This window comes from Sus scrofa, chromosome 1 (assembly GCF_000003025.6).
Source record: "Sus scrofa isolate TJ Tabasco breed Duroc chromosome 1, Sscrofa11.1, whole genome shotgun sequence".
Taxonomy (NCBI): Eukaryota; Metazoa; Chordata; class Mammalia; order Artiodactyla; family Suidae; genus Sus; species Sus scrofa.
The window spans coordinates 108,595,334-108,621,010 of NC_010443.5; the positions used below are offsets into that span (position 1 = coordinate 108,595,334).

The window sequence follows — 25,677 nt, forward strand, 5'->3', positions numbered from 1 at the left end:
TTGCATTTGATTCCTACAACATCCCGTGACAGAGAATTATATCATTTTATGAATAAGGAAACGGATTAAATGTCTCACCTGGGAACTGAGCCTACATTTGCTGACTCTAAGACCAGTGCTCCTTTCTCTGCCACATGGACAAAAGTACTCTTAAAACTAAACAATACAAGCCAGTGATACTCATGACATAGGTCAATATTTTTGTAAATTCTTGTTAAGGACTAGATACAAACAAGCAAAGGTTTAGATGTGACTTTTGCGTGGTGGGTTTCCTGCCTTGATATTTGTAGCCTTGCAGAGCTGCCAAGTCAGGTATGACCTGCCCCGGGTGATAAAGATTCCATAAAGAAGACCTCAGAGGAATGATACATTTTCCCCAAAGATGACTCGTGGGAACAGTCTGGGCTCTTTCTAGGCTGCTGGTGGGAAGGATGGTTCAGAGAGAGATGAGAGGTCAGACAGCTTCTTCCAAACAGCCGCACTGAGGGAGCATCTTCACTGGATTTCAGCTGCTCTTGTTAAATTCCCACTTCAATTTAAAAATAAAAATTAAAAGATGTGGTTAAAGGCAGAATCCAATGTTTCCACCTGAAAAGCAGTTTCGGAAATACAGAGGAGCAGAGACAGCCAGAGTCCTGTGCCTGTGGAAACAGATGGTAAAGCACTGGTTCCCTCATTCCGGTCCCTCCCTCCATCTATCCATCAGGCCACCCAGGCGTCATTCTTCCATCCGACACGTATTTATTAAGCTCTGACTCTCAAGGCCACCTCCTGAGTTGCTTGTGGCTCTTCTGGCAGTCATGGTTAGCCGCAGCCAAGAACAGTAGCCTTGCGCCCCTCCTCAGGGGCAATCCTGGCCCAAAGCAGCTGCTTCGCTTCCTAGGTTTTTCCCCTTCCCTCCCTCGTTCCCTTTTAATCTGGGCCAGTGTCCTCAGACATGGTGAGGATGGTGATTTCCCAAAGCACGGCTATTATTTTGTTTCCATATTCAGCCCACCTGGATGCCCTGTGTTTAATTTCAAGGCACCATTGCCCTGTTTTTTCTTTGCTTCTTGGAAACAGGTCCTCCAGGAGGAGCGGCCTCTTGGGTCCTGCCCTGTCGCATACGGCTGGCTACACCCACACCCCCTCATCAGAAGAGCCCAGAATGAAGCCTCCCTCTTGTCATTGTCAGGCATCCAGGCCCAAGTCACAGGCTCTCAGGAGCACAGATGCCTGAGCTCTTCTCCACTGACAACAGGTGGGGGAGAATGGGGGGTGGGGAGGGAGAGCGTGAGGCAAGGCGCTAGCCTGTGGCACCAGGAGGCAGAGACCCTGGAGCTTCCCGGTTCCCGTCCTGGCTCTACCAGCAACTAACTTGCTCTCAGACCCAGGAAAGCAGCTTCACCATTCTCTTCTTGATTTTCTTCATCTGTATCTCAAGGATGGGCACCTGCCCTTGGCTACAGGGCTGTAGGGAGGACCACTAGAGACAACAGGATGTCCTGTATTAAAAGGTTCCAGTCCAGTCTCATAATTAGTTACTATAGATGACAGATTGCTCTAGGGGCAAAAAAGAGTCCTGCTGATTCAGATGTCTGACTCCTACCTCTGGCTTGATTCTTTTATGGGACTATAAAATAAGATCATCCCCGTGATCTGGGGCTAGAGGTTCATGCCCAGGCAGCTCTGGAAAGGGTTGAGAAACCAGAAATCTGTCACATAACAGGTTCATACAACTCACAGGGTAAGTGCTTCGAGATGAGCGATGACATAGCTATTAGTGCCTCTGACTGTAAAAATGCAACATGGTTTTATTCTTTAACTTTTTAGGATTAATATTTTTTGGCCACACCTATGGCATGTGGAAGTTCCTGGGCCACAGACTGAACCCACACCACATCAGTGACGATGTTGAATCCTTAACTGCTGAGCCACCAGGGAACTCCACAACATGGTTTTAAAGTCTTCGGCAACAGTGTCTTAAAAGGTACCAGTGTAAGAATACTCATTTTTGGGAACAGATCCTTTGTGCTTCTTTTTTTTTGGTCTCTGCATACGCTTCTTGTTCTTCCTATACCTATCACACTTCATTTTTTCAAAAATTACTTTAACTTTTTATTCTTATTTCCCTTGGTATTTTCTCCCTTAAATGGGTCATAATTAAAAAACAAGGTTAACAACAAGGCAGAAATAGAGTCCCAGACATAGAAAACAAACTTATGGCTAGCAAATGGGAAAGGGGAGCAAGGATAAATTAGGAGTTTGGGGTTAACAGATACACACTCCTATATATAATATAAATAAACAACAAGGACTTATGTAGACCACAGGGAACTATATTCAATATATTCTAATAATCTATAACGGAAAAGAATCCAAAAAAATATATGCGTATACCTCAAATATTTTAAATCAACTATGTTTTAATAAAAAAAAAACAGGTTAACAACAATAACAATTCAAGGTTCTTTGTTCTTACCTGTGTTTATCGAGATTTATTTATTTATTTTGTCTTTTTGCCTTTTCTAGGGCCACTCCCGCGGCATATGGAGGTTCCCAGGCTAGGGGTCTAATCGGAGCTGTAGCTGCCAGCCTATGCCAGAGCCACAGCAACTTGGGATCCGAGCCGCGTCTGTGACCTACACCACAGCTCCTGGCAATGCCGGATCCTTAACCCACTGAACAAGGCCAGGGATTGAACCCGCAACCTCATGGTTCCTAGTCGGATTCGTTAACCACTGTGCCACGACAGGAACTCGTTTATTGAGTTTTAAATACCCTGCTCAGATTTTGAAATTGATGGACAGAATATCTTACAAATGGTGAAACCATCAAGCAACAAAGCTTATTTGTCACCAACACATTAGAATTTTTACAACAGATGTTTTAAAACTATTTGCAGAGAATTCCTTCTTAGATTCTTGATGAGAGTGAAATCTTCCTGTAAGGGCAGGGTTTTAGAAACAGCCAGAAATGACCTGGATTTGCCTTTAGCAGCTCTGTCCTTAGACATTCACTTCCCTTTTCCTGCCAGGGCCAAGCTCTCCAGGTCCTGCTCTCCAAGCCCCTCCCAGGACTACCTGCTCAGGTGTGGGCTCTGGAGAGGGACTGCCCTAGACCTGCTCTCATCAGCCCTGCCCTTCCCTGGGGGGTGAGGTGCTCGGGCGGCCAAGTGGCTGTGCCCCCGGGGAGCCTGTGCCTCCCTTCTAGACCATCCTTGGGGTACAAGGAACCCCCACATTCCCCCCACCCCCAGGGTCTCCAGGGCCAACTGCAGGGCCTGCCTGACCTCTTTCCTGGATAGCACAGCTGCTACGCTTACCTCTGGCTGAGAGGGGGCTGAGAGCAGCTGTTTATGTTTGGGGCGGGGGTGTGTGCAGGGCTGAGGTGTGAGGGGGGCATTAACCTAAGGCCCCTCGTGATGTGAGATGGAGCTGGGAGTGAAAAGAAAATGGGGCTGCTATAGGTTAGGGCTTGGGGGCTCGGCTACCACATTTGGAATTAGAACCTGGAGGAAGGTGAGCATTCTAAATCTGAGCGTGCAGTCTACCTTGTTGTGAGGATATATCTGTCAAGGTAGGAGGACAGAACATATTTATGTTTTGTCAGCTTGAGTTATCATTTTTAAATACTGACGCATATGGTCTGTGCCCTCTGTTTGTACTCTTTATCTTTTTACATTAAGGTGGCCTGCGTGGGGGCAGGCCCGTGGCCGTGTCTAGTATCCACCTCTCAGCCTGGCCCTGTGGAAAGACCCCCACTTTCACTCCAGATCCTGATTTGTGGCTCCCCTTGGGGACATGCCACAGGGCCCAGGGCTGGCTCCACTGCACCCCCAGCCCTGTGCCTGAGAGCCCTGGGAAGGAAATTTCAACAACTGGGAACCACACCTGGTGCATCAGGCCAGGACTTGAGCTCAATGTTGTCTTTGTTCATTCCCAGATGTGGGAGGCCATTAAAGGACAGGCTTGGTTTCTTCTGTGGCCAACAGGCTGGCTGTTCAGGCAGCTCCAGAGGAGGTTGGGGGCATAGGCAGCATGACGACTGGGGAAGCTGAAGGGGGCTGGGGCTCTGTCAAAACCTCAAGTTGAGAGCTCAGGTGGGCTGGACCTGGAGACAGCAAAGCGCAGATCTAGGGAAAGACCATAAGCGAGGCCTTCACAGCTCCTTCCAATGTCAGTTACATGAGGATCCGCTGGACACTGGTGGATACAGGGCAGTAGAACCTGCTATGGCCTGAATGTTTGTGAGCCCCTGAAATCCACTGGCTGAAATCCTAACCCCCGAGGTGATGGTATTTGTAGGTCGATTTTGTGTTGAGTTGAGCCATTGAAATTTGGAATTGTTACAGCAGCACAACATAGCCTATCTTACCTTTTACACAACATTTTTGATCCCTCAGAAATTCTATGTGCATTTACTCACTCTATATGACATATTGCTTCTAAGGAAATATCACCACCTTTTGGAGGTGATTAGGTCATAAAAGTAAAGCTCTCATGGTGGAGATTATGGCCTGTGAAAGGGACCCTTGAGAAGTTGCCAGCCATAAACCAGGAGTAGGACCCTCACCAGAACATGCTGGCACCTTGATCTTGGACATGCAGCCTTCAGAACAAAGAAAAATAACATGCTGTTGTTTAGGAGCTCCTGTTGAGGCTCAGCAGGTTAAGAACCAATGTAGTACCCATGAGGATGTGGGTTAGATCCTTGGCCTCACTCAGTGGATTAAGGATCTGGCATTGCTGTGAGCTGTGGTGTAGGTTCCAGATGCGGGTTGGATCCCGAGTTGCTATGGCTGTGGTGTAGGGGCCGGCAGCTGCAGCTCTGATTCGACCCCTAGCCTGGGAACTTCCATATGCTGCAGATGATTCTATAAAAAGAAAAAAAAAATGCCGTTGTTTAGAAGCCACCCAGGCTGTGGTATTTTGTTACAGCAGTTCAAGTGGACTAAGCTCAAACCCTTCTGGAAATGTGTTTCTCAACACACCTCTCTCTCATGGGGAGCACTGTGGGGCGTGGGAGGGCGCTCTTGGTCTGGGGTGGAGTGGGGTCCCTGGGGGCGTGCAGTGCCAGCAGAGTTCACGGGGGCCTTCAGAGGTAGGTCCAGCACCTGCAGGCCTTCCTTCAGCCTAGTGCCCTGTTCTCTGGGCTCCGTTCTGAGATGGGGAGTCCCCTGGCAACCCAAGTGACATGGGGACCCAGAACATGGAGTAAGGCTCTGAAGCACAGGACAACTTCAACTGGCAGGGGCTGAGTTCCAGTTCCTCCAAAAGCTTCCCTGGCTGCCCCCTCCCCTGCAGAACGCTCATAGCTGACAAGTCTGGACCTTACATTTCTGCCCCCTACAGGGAGGCATTGTTTTTCCCCAATAAAATACGTAGTAAAATATGCCTCACACATCAGACAGGAAGACAGACAAGAAAGAAAGAAACAGGAGTTCCCATCATGGCTCAGTGGAAATGAATCTGACTAGTATTCATGAAGATGCAGGTTTGATCCCTGGCTTCACTCAGTGGGTTAAGGACCCAACATTGCCATCAGTGGCTTAGATCTGACGTTGCTGTGGCTGTGGTGTAGGCCAGCGGTTACAGCTCAGATTCAACCTCTAGCCTGGGACCCTCCATATGCCACGGGAGTGGCCCAAGAAATGGCAAAAAAAAAAAAAAAAAAAAGAAACAGATACATATACAACACATTTCAGGGAGGACTCTACAGAATGTAAAGCAGAGTGTGAGCTAGAGGGTGAGGAGAGGAAGGTCTGTTTTAGATGGGGCAGGTGGGGATGAATCACAGAAGGCCTCTCAGAGGAGGTGACATTTGAGCAGAGGCCCAAGGAAGTGAAGGGCCATGTGGGTACTGGGGAGAGAGGCATCACTGGGGGAAGACCCTGCAGGTAGCCCAGAGGGGAAGGAGTGAGCGGAGGGTGGCGGAAGCCAGGGCCTGGATCACATAGGGCCACGTTGGCTGTGGTGAACCAGTGGTAGTGCCATGAGCTGTGATGTAGGTTGAAGATGTGGCACATCTTTCCCCTAATTCTGACCTCTGCACGCCTGTAGAGCCCATGATCATTTCATGTGCAATGGAATCCTCTAGCCACAATGTACTTCAGACAGAGATGACTTTAGAAAGGTGGCAATTTAACTGCACAACCAGAGATGTTCTCATATACGATCGCTTGTATTGATGCTAAACCTTAAACACTGTTTACCAGACACTCAAGGGTGGTTAGTAATTTTGTTCCAGACACGAAAGCAGGGAGCAGTCATGACCAACGTGACTGACTGGGCCTGCTTCCTTATCGATTAGCCAAACAGGTTCAACAGCGTGGAGGGGCCATCCCGAGCCTCTAGACCAAGGTTTCCCTTTTCTTTGAACTTGTTGCCCCTCTAGTGAATGCCTCCTAATTCCAGGGACAGTTGTCATCCAGGGAGAGGCAAGGAGAATTCAGGGGACTGCCTTTCTCTTCCTGGCTGGCTGCTCTGATCTCAGGGAAGTCCTTCTACATTTGGGGTCTCCATCCTTTGTGGTTGTCGTTTTTTTTTTTGTTTTGTTTTGTTTTTTAAGGCTGCACCCATGGCACATGGAAGTTCCCAGGCTAGGGGTTGAATCGGAGCTACCAGTAGCTGGTCTACGCTGCAGCCATAGCATCGCCAGATCCTTAACCCCCTGAGTGAGGCCAGGGATCGAAAGCATCCTCACAGATACCAGTGGGATTCTTAACCCACTGAGCCACAATGGGAATTCCCTCCATTCTGTTTTAAGCTCTTGAATGAGAAGGTAAATTTTCAGAAGTGCCTGGAGAGATGAATTTCATGATTATAGAACACCTGCACATAATACAAAAAGCCCAGAAGAATCCTTTATTTGAATCACCAGAAAGTATTTCCCTAGTATTTTGTATCACGTGGACCATAGTATTTTCCAGGAGATAAAATGCGATGTGGTGGTGAGAATGTGGGCTTTGGAGGCAGGAGACCTGGCCCCAATCCCAGGGCTGCCACTTTTGACCTGTGCCACCAGGGGCAACTTTCCAATTACAGCTACAACTGGGTGCCCATGTGCTGGGCACTTTACAGAAATGTTTTCTTCACAGCATGATAATCACCCCCATTTTACACACGAGGAAACATGACATACAATTGTGTGCAGTTCCTCGGCTTGTGGGTCAGGGCCAGGATCAAGCACTGGTCACTAGAAGACTCCAAGTTCTCCTCATCACTGTGGGGGGGGGGGAGTGCATGTGAAACACCCAGGACATAAACGTTGCTCTGTGCACACCACTTTCTTCTCATTTGGGGGCTAAAAGAGATAATACAGACTCAAAAGTCCAGAGAAGATTCTTTGTTTTCTACCCACGCTGCACCCCCACCTCCTTTGCGCATTTAATTTTCACCAGCATCAAAGCCATGGAAAATATCAGCCCCTCCCTCAGCCAGGAATCTACTTTTTCACCATGAAGCTTTGTGGGTCCAGCTTTGGCAGCCTTTGCCTCAGCAGGGCTGGGCTCTGCCCTTGAGGCACGTTTGTGCTGACCTTAGAATAAGCTCTTGAGGAGTTTCCATCATGGCACAGTGGAAACGAATCTGACTAGGAACCATGAGGTTGTAGGTTCAATCCCTGGTCTGGCTCAGGGGGTTAAGGATCCGACGTTGCCATGAGCTGTGGTGTAGGTTACAGATGTGGCTTGGATCCCCAGCATTGCTGTGACTGTGGTGTAGGCCGGCAGCTGTAGCTCCCATTGGATCCCCAGCCTGCGAACCTCCATATGCTGTGGTGTGGCCCTAAAAGGCAAAAAAAAAAAAAAAAAAAAAAAAAAAAGGCTCTTGAAGTTCCTGTTGTGGCTCAGCAGGTTAAGAACCCAACTAGTGTCTGTGAGGATGTGGGTTCAATCCCTGGCCTCGATCAGTGGGTTCAGGATCTGGTGTTGCTGCAAGCTGTGGTGTAGGTCACAGATGCAGCTCAGATCTGTCCTAGGCTGGCAGCTGCAGATCTGATTCAACCCCTAGCCTGGGAACTTCCATATGCCATAGGTGTGGCCCTAAAAAGAAAAAAATGGAATAAGCTCTTATACATGGAGAATTGACTATGGGCCAAGGACTGCAGCCAGCATGGAGGTGCATTTTGTTCCCTCACCCTCAGAGCAGACCCCAAAGTAGACACAGCTGACATCTCTATTTCATAGAAGAGGAACTGGGTCTTAGAGAGAGCCATCCACTTTCATGGGATCTGTTACCTTGCCACTGGCAGTCAGGATTAGATATGAGGTCTGCCTTACTCCTAAATTCTTTGTGCCCCTTAGAAAATAGACATCTCTTCAGGCAAACTGGGGTTTGCCCATCTCCTCCCAGCTGTCTTCTTTAGCCTCCCCACAACCCAGTAAAACAAAAACAAGCTCAGAATAGACTATTTCTAAAATGAAGATTCCTAGGTGTTTGGGAGGATCCAGGCTTTAAGTAAATAGCCATTGTCAAAGGGAAAGCTCTATGTGTTCCATGGCAAAGGCCACGCAGACAGTCACACCCCCTGACTTAGTAATTGCACCCCTGGGATTCTGCTTAGGTTATATTTAACATCAACAAAACCCTCCACGAGTATATTTATCATAAAGTTATTTCAATATCTAAAGTTTAGAAGCAACATCAATGTCAAAATTAGAAACTGCTTGTGAACCACTACGCATCAATGAGACTGAACACTAGGCAACCATTAAAATGATGAATATTTTAGTCTATATAGAAATGGAGTGATGTTTACATACATTATCACATGCGATTAAGTGAAAATAGTAGAGTATAAAATCTATGTGCACTGTGATGGCAACTAAGCACAGTATACATGTGTGTGGGCAAAGTCTGGAATGGAATTAATGAAAATGAAAATAGTATTATTAGGGTGGTAGAAGCATGTTAAGAACAAAGTTCAAACAACAAAGAAGATGTGAAGTTGAAAATATATTTATTACAAAAGGTAGTTACTGTTACATTTTCTTGCACCTGCTTCATAGATGCGTTTTTAATTTTAAAAAGATTGGAGTTCCCATTGTGGTGCAGTGGAAACAAATCCAACTAGGAACCATGAGGTTGCGGGTTCAATCCCTGGCCTCATTCAGCAGGTTAAGGATCTGGCGTTGCTATGAGCTGTGGTGTAGGTCACAGATGTGGCTCAGATCTGGCATTGCTGCGGCTGTGGCGTACGTTGGCAGCTATAGGTCTGATTAGATCCCTAGCCTGGGAATCCCCATATGCTGCTGGACAAAAGACTAAAAAAAAGAAAAGAAAAAGATTCTTAGTGCTATTTTTAGTTAGAAACCAAGCAAACAAGTCATTTCTTTCACAACAGCCAGTACCTGTTTCTTTCAGATCATTTGGATTCTTTTAATTAGATTTGACTTTGGTTATTAACACTTTTTAATCTGAAAATTTTTCAGACATATAAAAATTTAGAGTATAGTGTAATGGCCTTATGTGTACCCATGACCCAGCATAAAAACAAAACACTTACAATTCAGTTTTATTTTAAGACCTCCCGTGTACACCTCCCTAATCCCATCTATCCCTCCCTCTCAGTGGTCATGACATTCCTGAATTTACTGTTCGTATTTTTCTACTTTTACTATGAATATATAGCTCTGAAAAATATTTGCTCTTCTTTTGCACATTTTTAAACTTTTCTATAAATTTCTGCAACTTGCTTGTTTCACTCAATATAATTTTTGTAAGATTTCTCCATATTGACAGAAATAGTTCATTTGTATTCACTGCTGTTGAATATGTGTGTGTGTGAATGTAGCATCCACAATGGTGTCTTGCCCACTGGTGTTCTTCCTGTGCTCCCCATTTCCCTACCCATGGCCTGACCTGTATAGTGTCCCATGGAGGCCCCGAAAGGCGGGGTCTGAATACCCCTGTCTCGCTCAGTTCCCAGTCATGGGATGCCCTGGGAAGTGTACCACCCTGGGTGAGCCCGATAGGGCAGCTGAGGTAGACCCTGAAGCAGCCAACTGCTGGAAGTACCTGCTGGCCCCGACCCTGTGCAGTCAGGCCTCCCTTGAAGGGGCCCTGGGCTGCAGGCCTGTGTCCACCACAAGAATACACCTTTTGTTGGCTGCTTCCTCTGTCACACATTTGGGATCACCTCCCACATATAAACTACCTGTACTTGTGTCCTGTGTCAGGGTCTGCTTCTGGGGGGAACCCAAACTAAAACAATGAATGTATCTCAGTGTATGTGTCCATTCTGCTATTAATGAACATTCCAGTTTGCCATATTTTGCTACTACCGACTATGTTGAGGTGGGCCTTTTTGTGCAAGTCTCTTTGCTTGACATGCTATGGGAGTTTTAAGATAAATACCTAGAGATAGAGGTCTTGGGTTACAGTTCTTGGAAAACAGGGTTACACGTCTTCAAGTTTATGAGGGGTTGCATCAAGATGCTGTGGCTAAGGCTAAGATTGAGAGGAAGGATACACTGGGGAGACAGCCTCCTATTAAAGGGGTTTTGTGCCAGGTGGACTTCATCAGAGATGGATCCTCAGAGTCCTTCCTCTAGGGCAGAGCTTCTCAAACTTTAATGCACATACAAATCCCTGAGGAATCTTGTGATATAGCAGATTCTGATCTGGCAAGTCTAGGTTGGGATCTGACGTTCTGTGTTTGTAAGCTTTTAGGTGCTGCTGCTTTTACTCCATGGACCTCACATTGAGTATTAGACTCCAGAGTATGAGTCTGATTAGGGGGCTATTGGAATATCAAAGTGAAATATCCATGATTCTCTTTGATTGGTTCCAAGAGAATAGGTTGAAAAGAAATGGCCTAACAGAGGGGAATAGCCTGTGGGCTGAGCCATTAAGATACTATAAATGTGGGCTATAATGCTACTAAGGGTCTAAGAATTCACCACTGATGACTTTTTGGAATTGGTGTCAATTCCAGGTTATTCCTCACTTTTGTCTTCAGGAAAGGTATAGGCCTGTGGGGTCTGACAGGAGTATGTCCGTCTTGTTAAATATCAGCTGTTTTTTTTTTTTTTTTTTTTTGTCCTTCTGTTGTTCTTGTTCCAAACACAATGTTTGGCTGTCAATCTGAGGGTGCTACAACATTTGCCTCTAAGAAGTACCCAGGTCAGGTGGGTCTGTACTTGAATCCCCAAGGGGATAGATCCACTGGGCTGTTTTGAGGATTCACGGCCATGAACCATCCTCTAGGAAGGCCCTCTGTTCATTTCCATCAGGGCAAAGGGACTTTTAACATCAGTTAAAGGACTTCTGTTTGTATTTAAGATGGAATAACACGGATTGAAATTATCCTCCCGTGCAAAACAACTAAAACACTGAACAAAATATTTGAAACAATGAGAACACATGAGGTGAGTCCTATGATTACCTAGATTGCCCGGAGAAAGTTTTCCATCTGTGACACATGGAGGGGAACCCAGGCAGAGCCCAGGAGACTCCTGTGTGGAGTGAACGGAGATGTGGTGCAGGGAAGCCAAGGCAGCCAGAGCTCGCAGGGCAGAGTAGCAGAGGAGAGAGCTGCACACAAAGAGGACTCTGAAGATCTGCAGAGGGGGAGTTCCCGTCATGGCTCAGCAGAAATGCATCTGACTAGTATCCATGAGGATTCGGGTTTGATCCCTGGCCTCACTTAGTGGGTTGGGGATCTGGCATTGCTGTGGCTGTGCTGTAGGCTGGCAGCTGTAGCTCCGATTAGACCCCTAGCCTGGGAACTTCCATATGCCATGGGTGTAGGCCTGGAAAAAAAAAAAGAGACAGAGAGAGAGGTCTGCAGAGGGTCCTCTTTGAGTATTTATCTGAGTACTGGCTAGCCCAGGCACGAGGAAAGTCTTGCTAAGACAAAGGAAAGAATCACCCAAAAGGACTTAAAGCAGAGCTCATGGAGCCAAGAATAATGCCTAATCCCAGCTTCCAGAGTGGAAAACCTCGTAATTGAGGAGGTACAGATTAGAGTACCAAGGAGGGTTTGCCTCAGGGAAAAAATTAATTCTAAATTAAATGCAGCTCTGATCAGGCCTTACGAAATAAAAACATAAGACCTAAAATGATCAAACTGTTGGGGAGAAAGAAATTTTCCTCTACCCTTCTAGGTTCTTCTGGCTGGTCTAAGAATTAAACTGACATGAGACAGATTAACAGGAGAAAAATTAAACAAAAGTTTAATAGCATGGATATATGGGAGAGACCCCATAAAACTGAATAACTTGCCAAAATGGCCTAAGCCTTCACCTTAGATACGATCTTCATCTAAAGACAAAAGAGGCTACTGGAAGCAGTCGTTTGGGACTTCACAGGGGATGAAGGCAACTGACAGGAAATGGAAAAGCAACTGTTTGGAAAAGCCATGCAGAGACAATGACAGAAATAAAGATGACAGATTTCTTGTCAAAAACAAAGTGAGCTAGAAGATAGTGGAATGACATCTTTTAAGCTCTAAAAAGAAAAGAAAAAAAAAACCTGTCAAACTTGAATTCTATACCCAATGAAAATATCTCTCAAAACTGAGCATGGTCAAGAGAATGAGAAGACAAGTCAGAGACTGGGAGAAAATATTTTTTTTATATTTTATTTTTTCCCGCTGTACAGCATGGGGATCAAGTTACTCTTACATGTATACTTTTTTTTCCCACCCTTTGTTCTCTTGCAATATGAGTATCCAGACATAAGTTCTCAATGCTACTCAGCAGGATCTCCTTGTGGATCTATTCCAAGTTGTATCTGATAACCCCAAGCTCCCAATCCCTCCCACTCCCTCCCTCTCCTGTCAGGCAGCCACAAGTCTATTCGGAGAAAATATTTAACAAGACCAACTGATAAAGGACTGTTATCCAAAATGCAAAAAAAAAAAAAAAAAAAAACCAAAACCAAAACAAAACAAAACAAAAAAACAACTCTTAAAAATGCAACAATATGAAAAGAAACAATCCAATTAAAAAGTGGACCCAAGACTTTGACACCTCACCAGAGAAGATATACAGATGGAAAGTAAGCATATGAAAAGATGCTCCAGGAGTTCCCGTCGTGGCGCAGTGGTTAATGAATCCGACTAGGAACCATGAGGTTGCGGGTTCGATCCCTGCCCTTGCTCAGTGGGTTAACGATCCGGCATTGCCGTGAGCTGTGGTGTAGGTTGCAGACGCGGCTCGGATCCCATCCCGCGTTGCTGTGGCTCTGGCGTAGGCCGGTGGCTACAGCTCCGATTCAACCCCTAGCCTGGGAACCTCCATATGCCGCGGGAGCGGCCCAAGAAATAGCAACAACAACAACAAAAGACAAAAAAAAAAAAAAAAAAAAAGAAAGAAAAGATGCTCCATGTTACACGTCTATAGGGAAATGCAAATTAAAAGAATGAGATAGCTCTATGCACCTATTAGAATGTCTGAAATCTGGCACATTAATGACATTAAATGTTGGTGAGGGTACAGAGGAGTGGGAAGTCTCATTCAAGGCTAGTGGGAATGTAAAATGGTACAGCCACTTTAGAAGATAGTGTGGCAGTTTCTTATAAAACTGATCATACTCTCACCATATGATCCACCAATCATACTCCTTGGTATTCACCTAAAGGAGCTGAAGACTTATGTCTACAAAACCTTACACATGGATGTTTATAGCAGCTTTACTCATAATTGTCAGACCTTGGAAATAATTAAGATGTCCTTCAATACATGAATGGATAAACTCTGGTACATGTAGACAATGCCCTATTATTTAGTGCTAAAAAGAAATGAGCTATCAGGCCATAGAAAGACATGAATGTTACCAAGTGAAAGAAGCCAGTCTGAACAGACTACATACTGTATGATTCCAATCATACGACATTCTGAAACAGGCAAAATATGGGGGATGATAAAAAGATCAGTGGTTGCCAGAGGTTGGGGAAGTTGGGGAAGATGAATAGGCACAGAGGGCTTTCAGAATACTGAAAATACTTTGGTATTATAATGGTGCATACGGGTCACCATGCATTTGTCCAAGACTGTATTATATACAACACTGTGAATGAATCCTAAGATAAACTGTGGGCTTTGGGAGATTATGATGTGTCAGTGTAGGCTCATCAATTGCAACAAATGTACCATTTGATCAGGGGTGTTGATAATGTGGGAGGCTATGCATGTGTGGGGGCAAGGAGTATATGGGAAACCTCTGTATCGTCCTCTCAATTTTGATGTGAACCCAAAACTGCTTTAAAAAACCAGTTTTGTTTTTTTTTTTAGGGCCATACCCTCGGCATATTGTTCCCAGGCTAAGGGTCGAATCAGAGCTACAGCTGCTGGCCTATGCCAGAGTCACAGCAATGCGAGATCCAAGCTGTGTCTGCAACCTACACCACAGCTCACAGCAACTCTGGATCCTTAACCCACTGATTGAGGCCAGGGATTGAACCTGCAACCTCATGGTTCCTAGTCAGATTCATTTCCACTGCACCACAATGGGAAACCCATTTTGAATACAAAAATACAAGTAGGTTAAAAGTAAAAAAAGGAAAATAATATACCATGCTAACACTAGTGAAAAGAAAACTGGAATGGTTATTGTAACACCAAAGTAGATTTCAGAGAAACAGTATTACCAGGGATAAAGAGGATGATTTCAAAGGGATAAAGGGATAAAGAAGATAACTGACAGAGGTCAATTCACCAAGATGACATGATAATCTTAACCATTTGTATATCTCATAATGGAGCTTCGAAGTAGATAAGGCAAGATCTGATAGAACTGTAAGGACAAATCCACAAATTACTGTCTGAGATTTAAAAACCACTCTCTCAATAACTGATAGAACAAGTAGATAGAAAAATCTAAACTAAGTGGTTTAGTTCAACCAGAATGGAAAGTGCGAGAAAGGAGGGAGGGGAAAATTAGTTAACCATCCTGGAGGGCAGATAATGGGCCAAAAAGTGAAAACAGGCAAGAGAGACTCAGTGACTTGGCACCAAGGGACAGAAAGTATTGGGTAAACATGAAGCTGTCCTATTACGAACCATAACTAGGTCAGAAGATTTCCAGTTTCCATAGTTTCAGTCTCCTTTTTATTTTTGTATAAGCAACCTGTAAGTTTATGCTGCAGGGAATACTGTTGCTCTATAATCACACAGAACCAGTCTGGAGCAGAATCCTTTGAATTTTACGAAGTCAAATGGAGGGAACAGTCTATAACAGTTTTGGTTTGTTTTATTGTTGTTGTTGTTGTTTGCTTTTTAGGCCTGCACCCGCAGCATATGGAAATCCCCAGGCTAGGGGTTGAATCAGAGCTGTAGCTGCCGGCCTACACCACATCCACAGCCACAGAGGATCTGGACCATATCTGCAACCTACACTACAGTTCACGGCAATGCCAGATCCTTAACCCACTGAGTGAGGCCAGGGATCAAACCTGCGTCCTCGTGGACACTACTGGGATTCGTTACCACTGAGCCATGACGGGAACTCCCTTAGTTGTTTCCATTTAAAGCTCAGTCAAGTCAGTATATTCCCCTCCTTTTCTTTTCTTTGGAGCATCTGTCCTCCTTCATTCTGAGGGGCTTAAGTGTCATCATCATAGTGGAGGGAGACACGTGCCCTTGTTTACTCCCTGAAATGTGGTGCATCTTGAGCAGCCTTTGGTCCAGAATACCCTGGCATCTTTTAGAACATCGCATCCCTCATCTGTTGTCTGGTTATCAGAGCAGTTCTACATCAATCACTCTGCACTCTCCTGTCCTCTTTGGGACCTCTTGGCTTTCTGGGCCACTGTCTTTAAAACATTTCAATGTTACCTTAAAAAAAGCCAATAAATCCATATTGTTCAACATACAAAGGGAACAAAAAGAAAGACAGAAAAGTCTCTCTCTCAGCCTTGTCCGCCAGACACTCTCTCTCTCTGAGGCAATCATTTTTACCAGTTTATTACAAGTTATTTCAAAACTAATTTATGCATTTATAAGCACATTTATATAAAATACATAAGAGCATGTAGATGATCATATATATAATCATTTATCTCTCACTGTAAGTATATTTCATATATATACAAATATATATAGATGCATATACTTCATGCATGCACACAAGAAATCTCATACCCACACCACATATATATTACATATTATATATTTTATATATATGCTCTGTTGTCTAAGATTTTATATATATATATATATATATATATATACACACACACACACTATATATATATGGATTGGAAAAGTGCTGGGGGGAGTAGGTCGAGGCCAGGTTAAGGAGTTTGAACCATGTTCTGTATACCAGTACAGAAGTTGCTAACCTTGGCTGTGCCTTTGAACCACATACAAACTTTTAAAAATGCATGGCCTGTCTTCCGGAATCAGACTCTGTGGGGGTTGGGAATGCTCATGTGAATTAAAATTGTGGGTCATTCCGATGTCTAACAGGGTTGGAATTCTTGCTAGAGGCAGTGAGCAGTTACGGAAGGTGGGGAGCAAAAGCATGTTAGGGACATTATTTTGGCAATTGTGGGAGGGAGAGGAAGTAAATTGGAGGCAAGGAAACTAATGAGGAGGCTGTGGACATGGTCCAGGGATACATGCGCTAAAGCCTGAAGTAGCTGGTGATGAGGAACAGAATGAGGAGGGTGGATATAGAAGACATTTCAAGGCTTGTCACATGGGGGTGGGGGACAGGGAGTGAGAGGGAAAAGGCTGGAAGTTAATGATTTTGAGCAAAAGTCACCAAAGCAAACACTTGACCTTTTCTCTAGTCATCAGTCCTTTATCTGGGAGTGGGAGTCCTGGAGCAGTGCATCAGTGTTTCCATTACTGATTCTGCCTGATGGCCAGCTTTTCAAACAGGGCTAGTTATTTTTTAAAGGTGCTCAGCAATGTGCCAACAGGTGAGCAAAAGCCACAGGAAACACATGGCATCTCTCTCTAGAGTAGGGTTCAGCAAAGATGGTCTGTAAAAGACCAGATGGTAAATAGGCTTTGTGGGCTATTTGGTTTCTGTGGCAACTACTCAACTTTGCTGTTAGAACATGAAAGCAGCCATGACAATCTCTACGTGAATGAGCATGGCTGCGTTCCAATAAAAACTTATTTACAAAAGCAGGCGTGAAGCTAGTCCGAAGACCACGGCTTGCTGACTCCTCATCTAGAGTGCCAATTTTGCAGGAAGATTGGGGGAAACATCATTTTTGCTACTCAAGGGTTCACCAGCTCTATTTCTAGGGTTATCTTCTCTTTATTATCCAACCAGTGCCAGTCTCTACATGCACAAAGGCACTTAAGCCAGGTGATAAGTGGGGCTCATACCAGCCTTTCTGTAATTCATTGCTCAGAGGGGCCCTCACCTTGCACTTTGCATAAAGGTACCATATATACTCATGGCAGCCTTGATATGCTCTCATGCCCTTCTGATCTGGCCCCACCAGCTGTCTCCCTCTCCAGCAGTTTTCAGGGTCCTGGAGACAGGTTTTGTTTGCCAGGTGATATGTGGCTTGGTCGCCAGGTGATGGCTTGCTGTCCCTCCACTGGTCACGGCTGGCTGCCAGAGAACTCCTTCTCCAGGATGCTCCCCTAATCCACTTTCCCACAGGGATGGACTCAGGCCTTTCTCTTGATTCCAAGGTACTACTCAGACAAGGCCAGCAGGTGTCCTAGACCTGGCCGAGGCTGGAGGCAAACAGAATTACAGCTCAGAAACTGAAAGCTTACATCAGGCTTTAGCCATCACTGCTATGTTCCTTGGTTGAAGTCAGCCATTTAGATTACTAATCAGTCACAGCATTGGTCAGAAACACTTAGATAGGAATCACCTGCCTGCTTCTAAACTCCCTTAAGAAGTAGAAGCCTCATACCTACTGCCCCAAAGAACGTAAGATCCCTAGAGCTTTACGTGAAATAAATTTGGGATTTTAATGGAAGTCAATATACCATTTTAACACACTGCAAAAACAAAGAACTTGGGAGAAAATTTGCATTTGCCCCAAGTAGCTTTGGGCCATGGTCTCAGGCTCCTGGGTACAAGGCCTTTGGGTTCTATCATCAGAGAAAACATTCTTTCAGTAGAAAACATTGAGAGGCCCTGAATTAAGTTCTTTTCTCTCAGTTGGCATGCCCAGGTTCTTAAGAACCTCATCTCAGGTGTCAAACATGGTTACCTGTGGCCAGTTTAAGTGAGTTCTTGCCCTCTTTCTGATAACCCATCCTCATTTCCCCCAACTGATGGGAGGGTTGAGGTTTCTGCATTTGGAAAACTCTAGCTTCCTGCCATGTCTGCAGAGGAGTTCACCTAAAAGCATAAGGGCATATTTTCTCTTGGAAATCTTGGCCCTTTTAAATTCCAGATTTGATTTGCTCATTCAGGTCTTAGATATTCTGGACCCAGAGCTCACCACGTACCTATGTATGGAACTTACTGTTCTGCTTTTCCCAGGGAGTGAGGTCCCATCATCAGAGGGCTGAAAACAGCGACATCTAGCCTCAAGGCCATTTGTCCCTCTCCCCAACCTCTGAACTTAGCCTCTCTTGTAATTGATTTGTCTGGGTGTAATGTTATTCCTAGTTGCTTTGAGATTTGTCAACTGAATGTTGCCGTATTTTTTCTTTTTCTTTTGGCTTTTTAGGGCCACACTGGTGGCACATGGAGGTTCCTAGGCTAGGGGTCTAATCAGAGCTACAGCTGCCTCCACAGCCAACAGCAATTCCAGATCAGAGCCACATCTGCGACCTACACCACAGCTCAAAACTGAGTGAGGCCAGGGGTTGAACCCACAACCTCATGGTTCCTAGTTGGATTCATTTCTGCTATGCCAAATGTTGCCTTGTGAATATAAGGCAAGAACCATGGCATTTGAGACTTAAAACATAGAACAAAGTTTTGGCATCAGAGGAAGAAGTTTTGGGTGGAGAGGACACATGGCCTCTGAGCTCCACTTTGAGGCCTTTCATTGGGTCCAGGGATGGGCTTATTAGTCCCCTGTGCCCAGGGCAGCCATAGCTTCTTGGTGTCCCAGTTGACAAGGGCTGGCATTGGCACCTGGCACTGAATACAAAGCCAGTATTACCCTTAGATCGGAGCAGTCGAGATCCCTGTCCTACACCCTCTGCTTTCAGGACCACTGGCTCTGGTCTTCCTCTGGCTGGGCCCCTCCCCCAGGAGTGAGAACAAGGAGCCAGGGGGAGCCAAGGACAGGGGGTGCCTTCCAGATCAGGCTTGGGGACCTAGGGCTCTGGAATTCTCCTCTGGAATGACCCCAAGCCCTCTACTAGGGCTCTGGTGAACTCTTCCTCAGATTCCTCCCCCAAAGGTGGGCCCTACGGGTGGCCAAGGACCTCTGACGGGAGCATGCAGAGGAAGTTTGGCTAGGGTTGTTTGCACCCATGCCTGCAAGGCCCTCTGTAGTGAGGAACAGAACCAGAGGTGTGGGAAGAAACAGCATGCGCTGCGGGCCAGGGAGCCTCATTTAAGAAACTCTTGTCTTGACCTCCGCAAGTACTGGTAGCGGGCCTGCCCAAAGAACAACAGATGGTAAATATCCAGAGAAAATACAGGAATCATGAAACCAACACATTTACTAAACCCCGGTTCTGGTAACCGGGGAGAAAAGGGTCCCTGCTTTGCGGACCCAGGAGAAAAGTGTCCCCAAAGTCACTGCACTGATAAACCGGGACTTAAAGCTTAATTTATTTTTTCATTTTAAAAGTCAGATAAAAATGGGTTGTTCCAATAACTGAGATTCATTTGTTGGAAAAAAAAAAGTGGTGATAATAGGTCCCTGCATTGCTATACGGATATAATGAGAATTTGGGCAGTATCTAGTGGAGGAAAGTGCTTAATACATGCTGATATGATTGTTTTTTTGCTGTTTTCCTCCAGCTGGTCCCTAAGATAATGTTCAAAGCTTTACTTTGTCCTTCATTTGTCTTAGACTGTCTGGTTGGATACAGTCAATAAAAAACAGACACTAAAATGTTTTTAAATGTCAAGTTGGCCAATTTAATAATTGTTCACCCACAAGAGGAGAGAAAAGTGTAGTCCAGGATCAAAAGCAACTGTGTTGCTACTATTCCAAGCCACCAGAATCCTTTAGGGTGTGCATCAGGTAAATGTGGGGACAAACTTAGGGTCGGAATGATGTCACCATCACAGCTCATGCCAGACTCCAGCTGGGGGCATCCATCCCATCTGATGAGGGTGTGATTTAATCTGCCTCGTTTGAAAAGAAACACAGAGCTGAAAAACCATGCTGATGAGCCAGGCAATCTGCTGAAATATCAAACCACACTACCTGTGGATAGTCTTCAAAGGTTGGTGCGGTCATAGGGGATGTGGCTCATGCCAGAAATCATAGCCGTCCTCCCTTACACCTTTGCTGTTTCCACAGGGCTGTCACAGCCAGGATTCCTCATCATCCTCATATGGAGACAATGGTGCTCAGCACACAGAGCATCCAAGGGCTGAATTCCACAAACTCCCCTTTGCAGAACATCTGGAGAAAGTGACACCAGCTCTGGAGGCTGGGCAGAGCACTGTGTGCTCAGTAAGAAGCCTATCAGAGGCTGCTGGACCCACTGTGAGACCCCTAACCAGTGCAAAAGCTGCAGTGCCTTCAGGGAAACTCTCATCTCTAGATCTCCAGGTACAGCCCCTCCCATCAAAGCCTAAGTAATGGGGAGGCTATTGTGCTTGTACCTGTGGATACGGGTTTTTCTCTCTGCTGCCTGCCTTGGAGGAACAGGTGCTCCCCACACAGGTGGGCATCTGGAGACCGACATTTTGGGCTGTCAGTGTCTGAAAGGGAGCTCGGGGCTGCAGATCTGGTCAGAGGAAAGGGTCCTGGACATGTGGTACCTCTCAGGGGCCAGATGCTCAACCACCTCATGGGTGTTCAGGATGGTGCATTCAGAAGAAGTGCAGAGGCAGGCAGCTGGCCAAGATAACCCAAATGATCATACTACCATTCGTGGAGGATCTCCAGGCACTAAGTACTCTCTCGATATTATCTCATTGAAGCCTCAGAACACTCTGCATTGGTTTTATTATTCCCATTTCACAGATAAGGAAACTGAGGCTTAGTAGGATGAAGAAATTTCCCAAAGGTATGCATCTGGAAGTGGTGGAACCAGGAGATTTCTATCAAAAAGTCTGCTTATAGAAAGTCATAAGTGCAGCCCTAGGCTCAAGAGTGCTCCAGGTTACTGTCCAAGGAGACATTTCACATCAGAGATTTTCATACTTGCAGGCACTATCATCTAAGATTCCACAAAATTTACTATGCAGCAACTGTCATGCATCACGTCCTGGTCTCCAGAGGCAGCCTGGCATGGCTCACTCCCACAGTATGGGGCTCTGGGTCCAGGGTCTTCTCCATACCTTCTGGAGCCTTCCCTGTGGTTACCAAGACTGAGCTTGGGAAAGTGTCTGCTGCTATTTGTCAGCTTTTGCTTCTTTCGGCAGCACACGGGACTCTGGTTGGGGACATGCCAGGAGAAATATGATCCTTGGAAAGGCTTATCAGCTCTGTGGGGCAGAAACATTGCCAGGGGCTTAGCAGCTCTCTAAGGAGCTTTCTCACCTTGAGACACCCATCTCCGCTATAATTATATTGTAGGCTGCTCTGCTTTTTCCTGGTAGAAGAGGAAAGACACTGTGGCTGCTTCCCTCCCAGTCCTGTGGTTTTTAACCCTCTTTGGAAGACAAAGAGAACACATCCCCAAGAAGGCCAAGGTGGGGCTGTGGCAGGGAGTGCAGAACTGGAGGTCCGGTACCCAGGATTGATGCTGGGTCCTGGAGTCGTTCAGGAGAACAGAGGGCAAATCAGAGGTAGACTGAGCCATGCCATGCGCTGAGAGTGGATGGCATCTGAGGAGGGGGAAGGACCCCGGGATCCAGACTGTGAACTGAAGATGGGATAATGAAAGGGGAGGAAGGTGGGCAGGGACCACAGGAACCAGCCCAGGTGGAAATGAAGTGAGGGGGCAGGAATTTGGTAAGAGAAGACAGGGGGCCCATGGACTCTCAGAGTATAAGGGAGTCAGGCTATCCTAACTGTTCATTCCTACGAGGCGCAGTGTACAAGTTAAACTAAAAACACTGAGATTCCAAACAAACTTTTGCACACGCTGGCCTCCACTTTCCTTTCTGGCCTCACCTGCACCAGTTCTCTTTGTGGTCCACTCTATGCCCCAGCCACAAGGTTTCTTTTCCTTCCTAAGTTGCTCTCTCCTATCTCTCTGCCTGAGTAAGCCCTTTGCTCTCAGCAAAGCGCCTGCTCACTGGCTCTCTGCCCATGGAAATCCTGCTCATCTCACAGGCAGGTGATGTAAGAGTTATGGCCAGGAAGGATATGGAAACATAGTTATCAGAGAAACAGGAATGCAAATGTGTTACAAGGCATCATGCACAGCTACGACATCAGCAGGTTAAAAAAATAAAAAACAAAAAAACAAAAAAACCAACCCAATGCTGACACCGTTTTGGCAAAACAAGTATACCTGCGGCTGGCGGCGTGGTAAATGGGTCTAACCTATGGGGATGAACAATGGAGCAATATATCTCAAGAGAAATAGAAATGTCCATGCCGGCTGACCCCCATCAAGCCCACTTAGCAGAGGGAAGCTAAAGAAAATGATACAAAAGAAGAAAAAAAAGCTACACGCATAATAACCATACCCCTTACATCACAATTTTTAACTGTGAAGACACTGGAGAAATAGCCCAACTATTCCACACCAGGGGAGTGTAAAGGGAATTACATTCACCACCAGATGGAAATTATGATGAAAACTACTGGCAAAAGGAAATGCGGATCACGTAGTGCTTAGGAGAGCATGAAATTGTACTGTGAATGCAGTACTATAAAAATCATATAAATGTATGAATTAGGATGTGTAAGGGAACACAGAGAAAGGAAAAAGCACTACTTATTAGGGTATTATTTCTATTACAATGTTGTTGATATAATAAAAAAAAATCTCCCATAAAAAAGGCTATCCTTCTTTCAAAACTCCTGATTCACTTTGTGCCTACCTGGATTGTGATCTTTATTACATTATGCCCTGAATGTGATTCTTACAGGGTATGAGTTTTGGCCCCTTTGGACCATAAACTCTTCAGGGGCAAGGATTATGTCTTATTTTTCTGTCTCACCTGAGCACATGTATTTGCCTGGCACATAGTAAACGCTGAATAAATATTTATTAAGTGAATTCAGTCCCAGCTAAGGATGATATTATGCTTAAAAATAAAACTCATCAGAGCCTTCCCTCTTTCTTGTCTCCTGGCAAAAAGCACTCAGGTAAATAGATATCTATATTATTTTTTAAGGGCTTCCTGGAAGCAAAATTCACATTTGAAAAGTTAGCATTTGATATCTGGAGTGAAACATAACAGCAATGCAGGCAACACTTGGAAATCTACTGAGACTCTTAAAGCCACAAGATGTTTAAACATGGAAGCCATAGTAAGCTTGGCCACTTGGGGCCAGGTGGATCCCGGCCAGAAGGAAAACTATTCACCACACACCTTGGGAGGCCCAAAGCTGCTGTGCCTAAATCGGGGCCTGTCCTGTATAAGCTTAAATGTCAAGGCTGGGCAGGAGGCAGGGAATGGGACAAACTGCCAAGAGCTTACCCTGCCCAAAGAGAATAACGGGAATTTACTGAGGAACTATTTCTAAGCATCCAGGCTTTTCTGAGTGCCAGGCACGCTGTGGCCCCATTTTATAGCTAAAGACTTGACCTTCAGAGAGATTACAGGATTCACCCAAGGTCAAATAGCTAGTGAGGTCAGACCCTAAAGCAACCAAAGGCACGGAATCTTCCTGACCTAGCATGCCTTGCAACTCTAAAAAACTCCATTTTGGGAGTTCCTGTTGTGGCGCAGTGGTTAACGAATCCGACTAGGAACCATGAGGTTGCGGGTTCGGTCCCTGCCCTTGCTCAGTGGGTTAACGATCCGGCGTTGCCGTGAGCTGTGGTGTAGGTTGCAGACGCGGCTCGGATCCCGCATTGCTGTGGCTTTGGTGTAGGCCGGTGGCTACAGCTCGGATTCGACCCCTAGCCTGGGAACCTCCATATGCCGCGGGAGAAATAGCAACAACAACAACAAAGACAAAAAGACCAAAAAAACAAAAAACAAAAAACTCCATTTTGGATGTTTGTCTAGGATGGCAAAGTTGCAGGGTTTTCCTTTTCTTTTTTCTCATTTTTAGAAGATCAGTTAACCTTTTTTCAGGATAAGGTGGTAGGGAGGGAGCAGGTAGATTCTTACACATACAGGTAACTCCCTTTCCAGCAATCTGCAAATCAGACTATTTTCACCGGGCTCTCACCTTCAGCCTGGCTCACCAAGCTTGTGATTTTACTCCTTGCTTTTTGAATCACTGTGGTCATCACTCATTTTCTTCTCAAGAAAATCACACACTCCTTTTTATCCAGTTATTTTTCCTGTTTGTTTCTTTTTCTGCTCCAGGCTAGGGATTGAACTGATGCCCCCACAGTGACCCAAGCCCCTGTGGTCGGAGTATTCTTAACGCTCTGCTCCACAGTGGGAATGTCTGTTAGTGACTTTTCTGATGCCTGAGTTTACAAATCATTTCTCGGACATGTTTTCTTTAGCAGACTTTAGTCTTACATACTGAAGATAAAGTGTGGGATTAAAATAGCAGTTGTTCCCAAACAGTTTCCTCCAAAATTATATGAATTTTCTCTTTTCTTGCAAGTAACACTTTTTCACAAATTGCACTTTTTAACATTTAATATCCTCCTACTCTCAGTGTATTCTTTCCTTTTTCTTCCATGCATTTTGTTTGGGGTGCGAAACTGACATTTTTTCCCAGTCTCTCTTAATGTGAGTGGCAAGAACATTTAATTAATAGCCAGCTACAGTCAGGCAGAGGTAGAACCCCCTCCACCTGCTTTCCTATAAGAGCTGCCGTCTGTTCTGCCCATTTCTATTCCTCTTAGCTTTATTCTGCGCCTTTCAAATTGTCTTCCTAAAACACAAAATTCCACATCAACTAAAAATTAATTTAGAAAATAGACAGTATTTAGTAAGTCCCAAGCTACAAAATCCCACACATTCCCATCATCTGGGGTTTAAAGCGTTAAATATTAAGTGGTTACAGATGTTCCCTGCTGGAGACCTAATTTCCAGGACTGTGTTTCATCATTTCCTCTAAAAGATAGTCTTCCCCCAACTCCTTTTATGCTTTCATCAAAAAAGAGCATTATCTAGGCTTAAAAAGAATAAAAACTTCTGTATTTGGAAGGAAAGTTTAGGATAGATACTTTTCCTTTTAACTAGGTAGGGGACATTGTGGAAACTGAGATTTTTTTGTTTTCTAGGTTTGTTGTGTATATTTCAAAATAGTAAATGAATATTTTAATATATGTATCTGGTGGATGAAATCTGGCCACAGATTCTTTACCAAGAAGGGGAGTCTATTTTCCTACCTTTTCATCTAATCTGGCCTTGTCACTTGCCCTGACCAATAATAGGTGGCTGAACTGGCATCCTTTGAATTCAGGGGCACACACCTCCAGAGGACTTACAGCTTCTGCCTTTGTCACTTGGAATGCTGTCCTGAGACTGTCATATAAAGAAGCCAGTCTATGCTGCTGGAGGGTGAGAGGCCACCTGGAGGAGAACCCAACACCAACTGCCAGACATGAGTGAGGCCACTTTGCAACTTTCAGCTCATGAACCCAGTGAGACC

General features: G+C 45.2%; 1 protein-coding gene across 3 annotated transcripts in view; it reads right to left on the minus strand.

Moving 5' to 3' along the window:
* Window positions 1–25,677, minus strand: part of APH1B (aph-1 homolog B, gamma-secretase subunit) — a 213,983-nt gene that overhangs the window by 46,037 nt on the left and 142,269 nt on the right. The window contains exon 7 of one of the 3 annotated variants that reach the window (XM_021094188.1): window positions 189–529. The exons of 1 other annotated variant lie outside the window; for it this stretch is intronic. In XM_021094188.1, coding sequence (XP_020949847.1) covers window positions 506–529 — 24 coding nt within the window. In that variant the 3' untranslated portion in view covers window positions 189–505. Of the gene's footprint in view, window positions 1–188; window positions 530–18,673; window positions 20,166–25,677 lie in introns of those variants that run through there. One more of the 3 variants, XM_021094182.1, reaches the window with a different exon arrangement.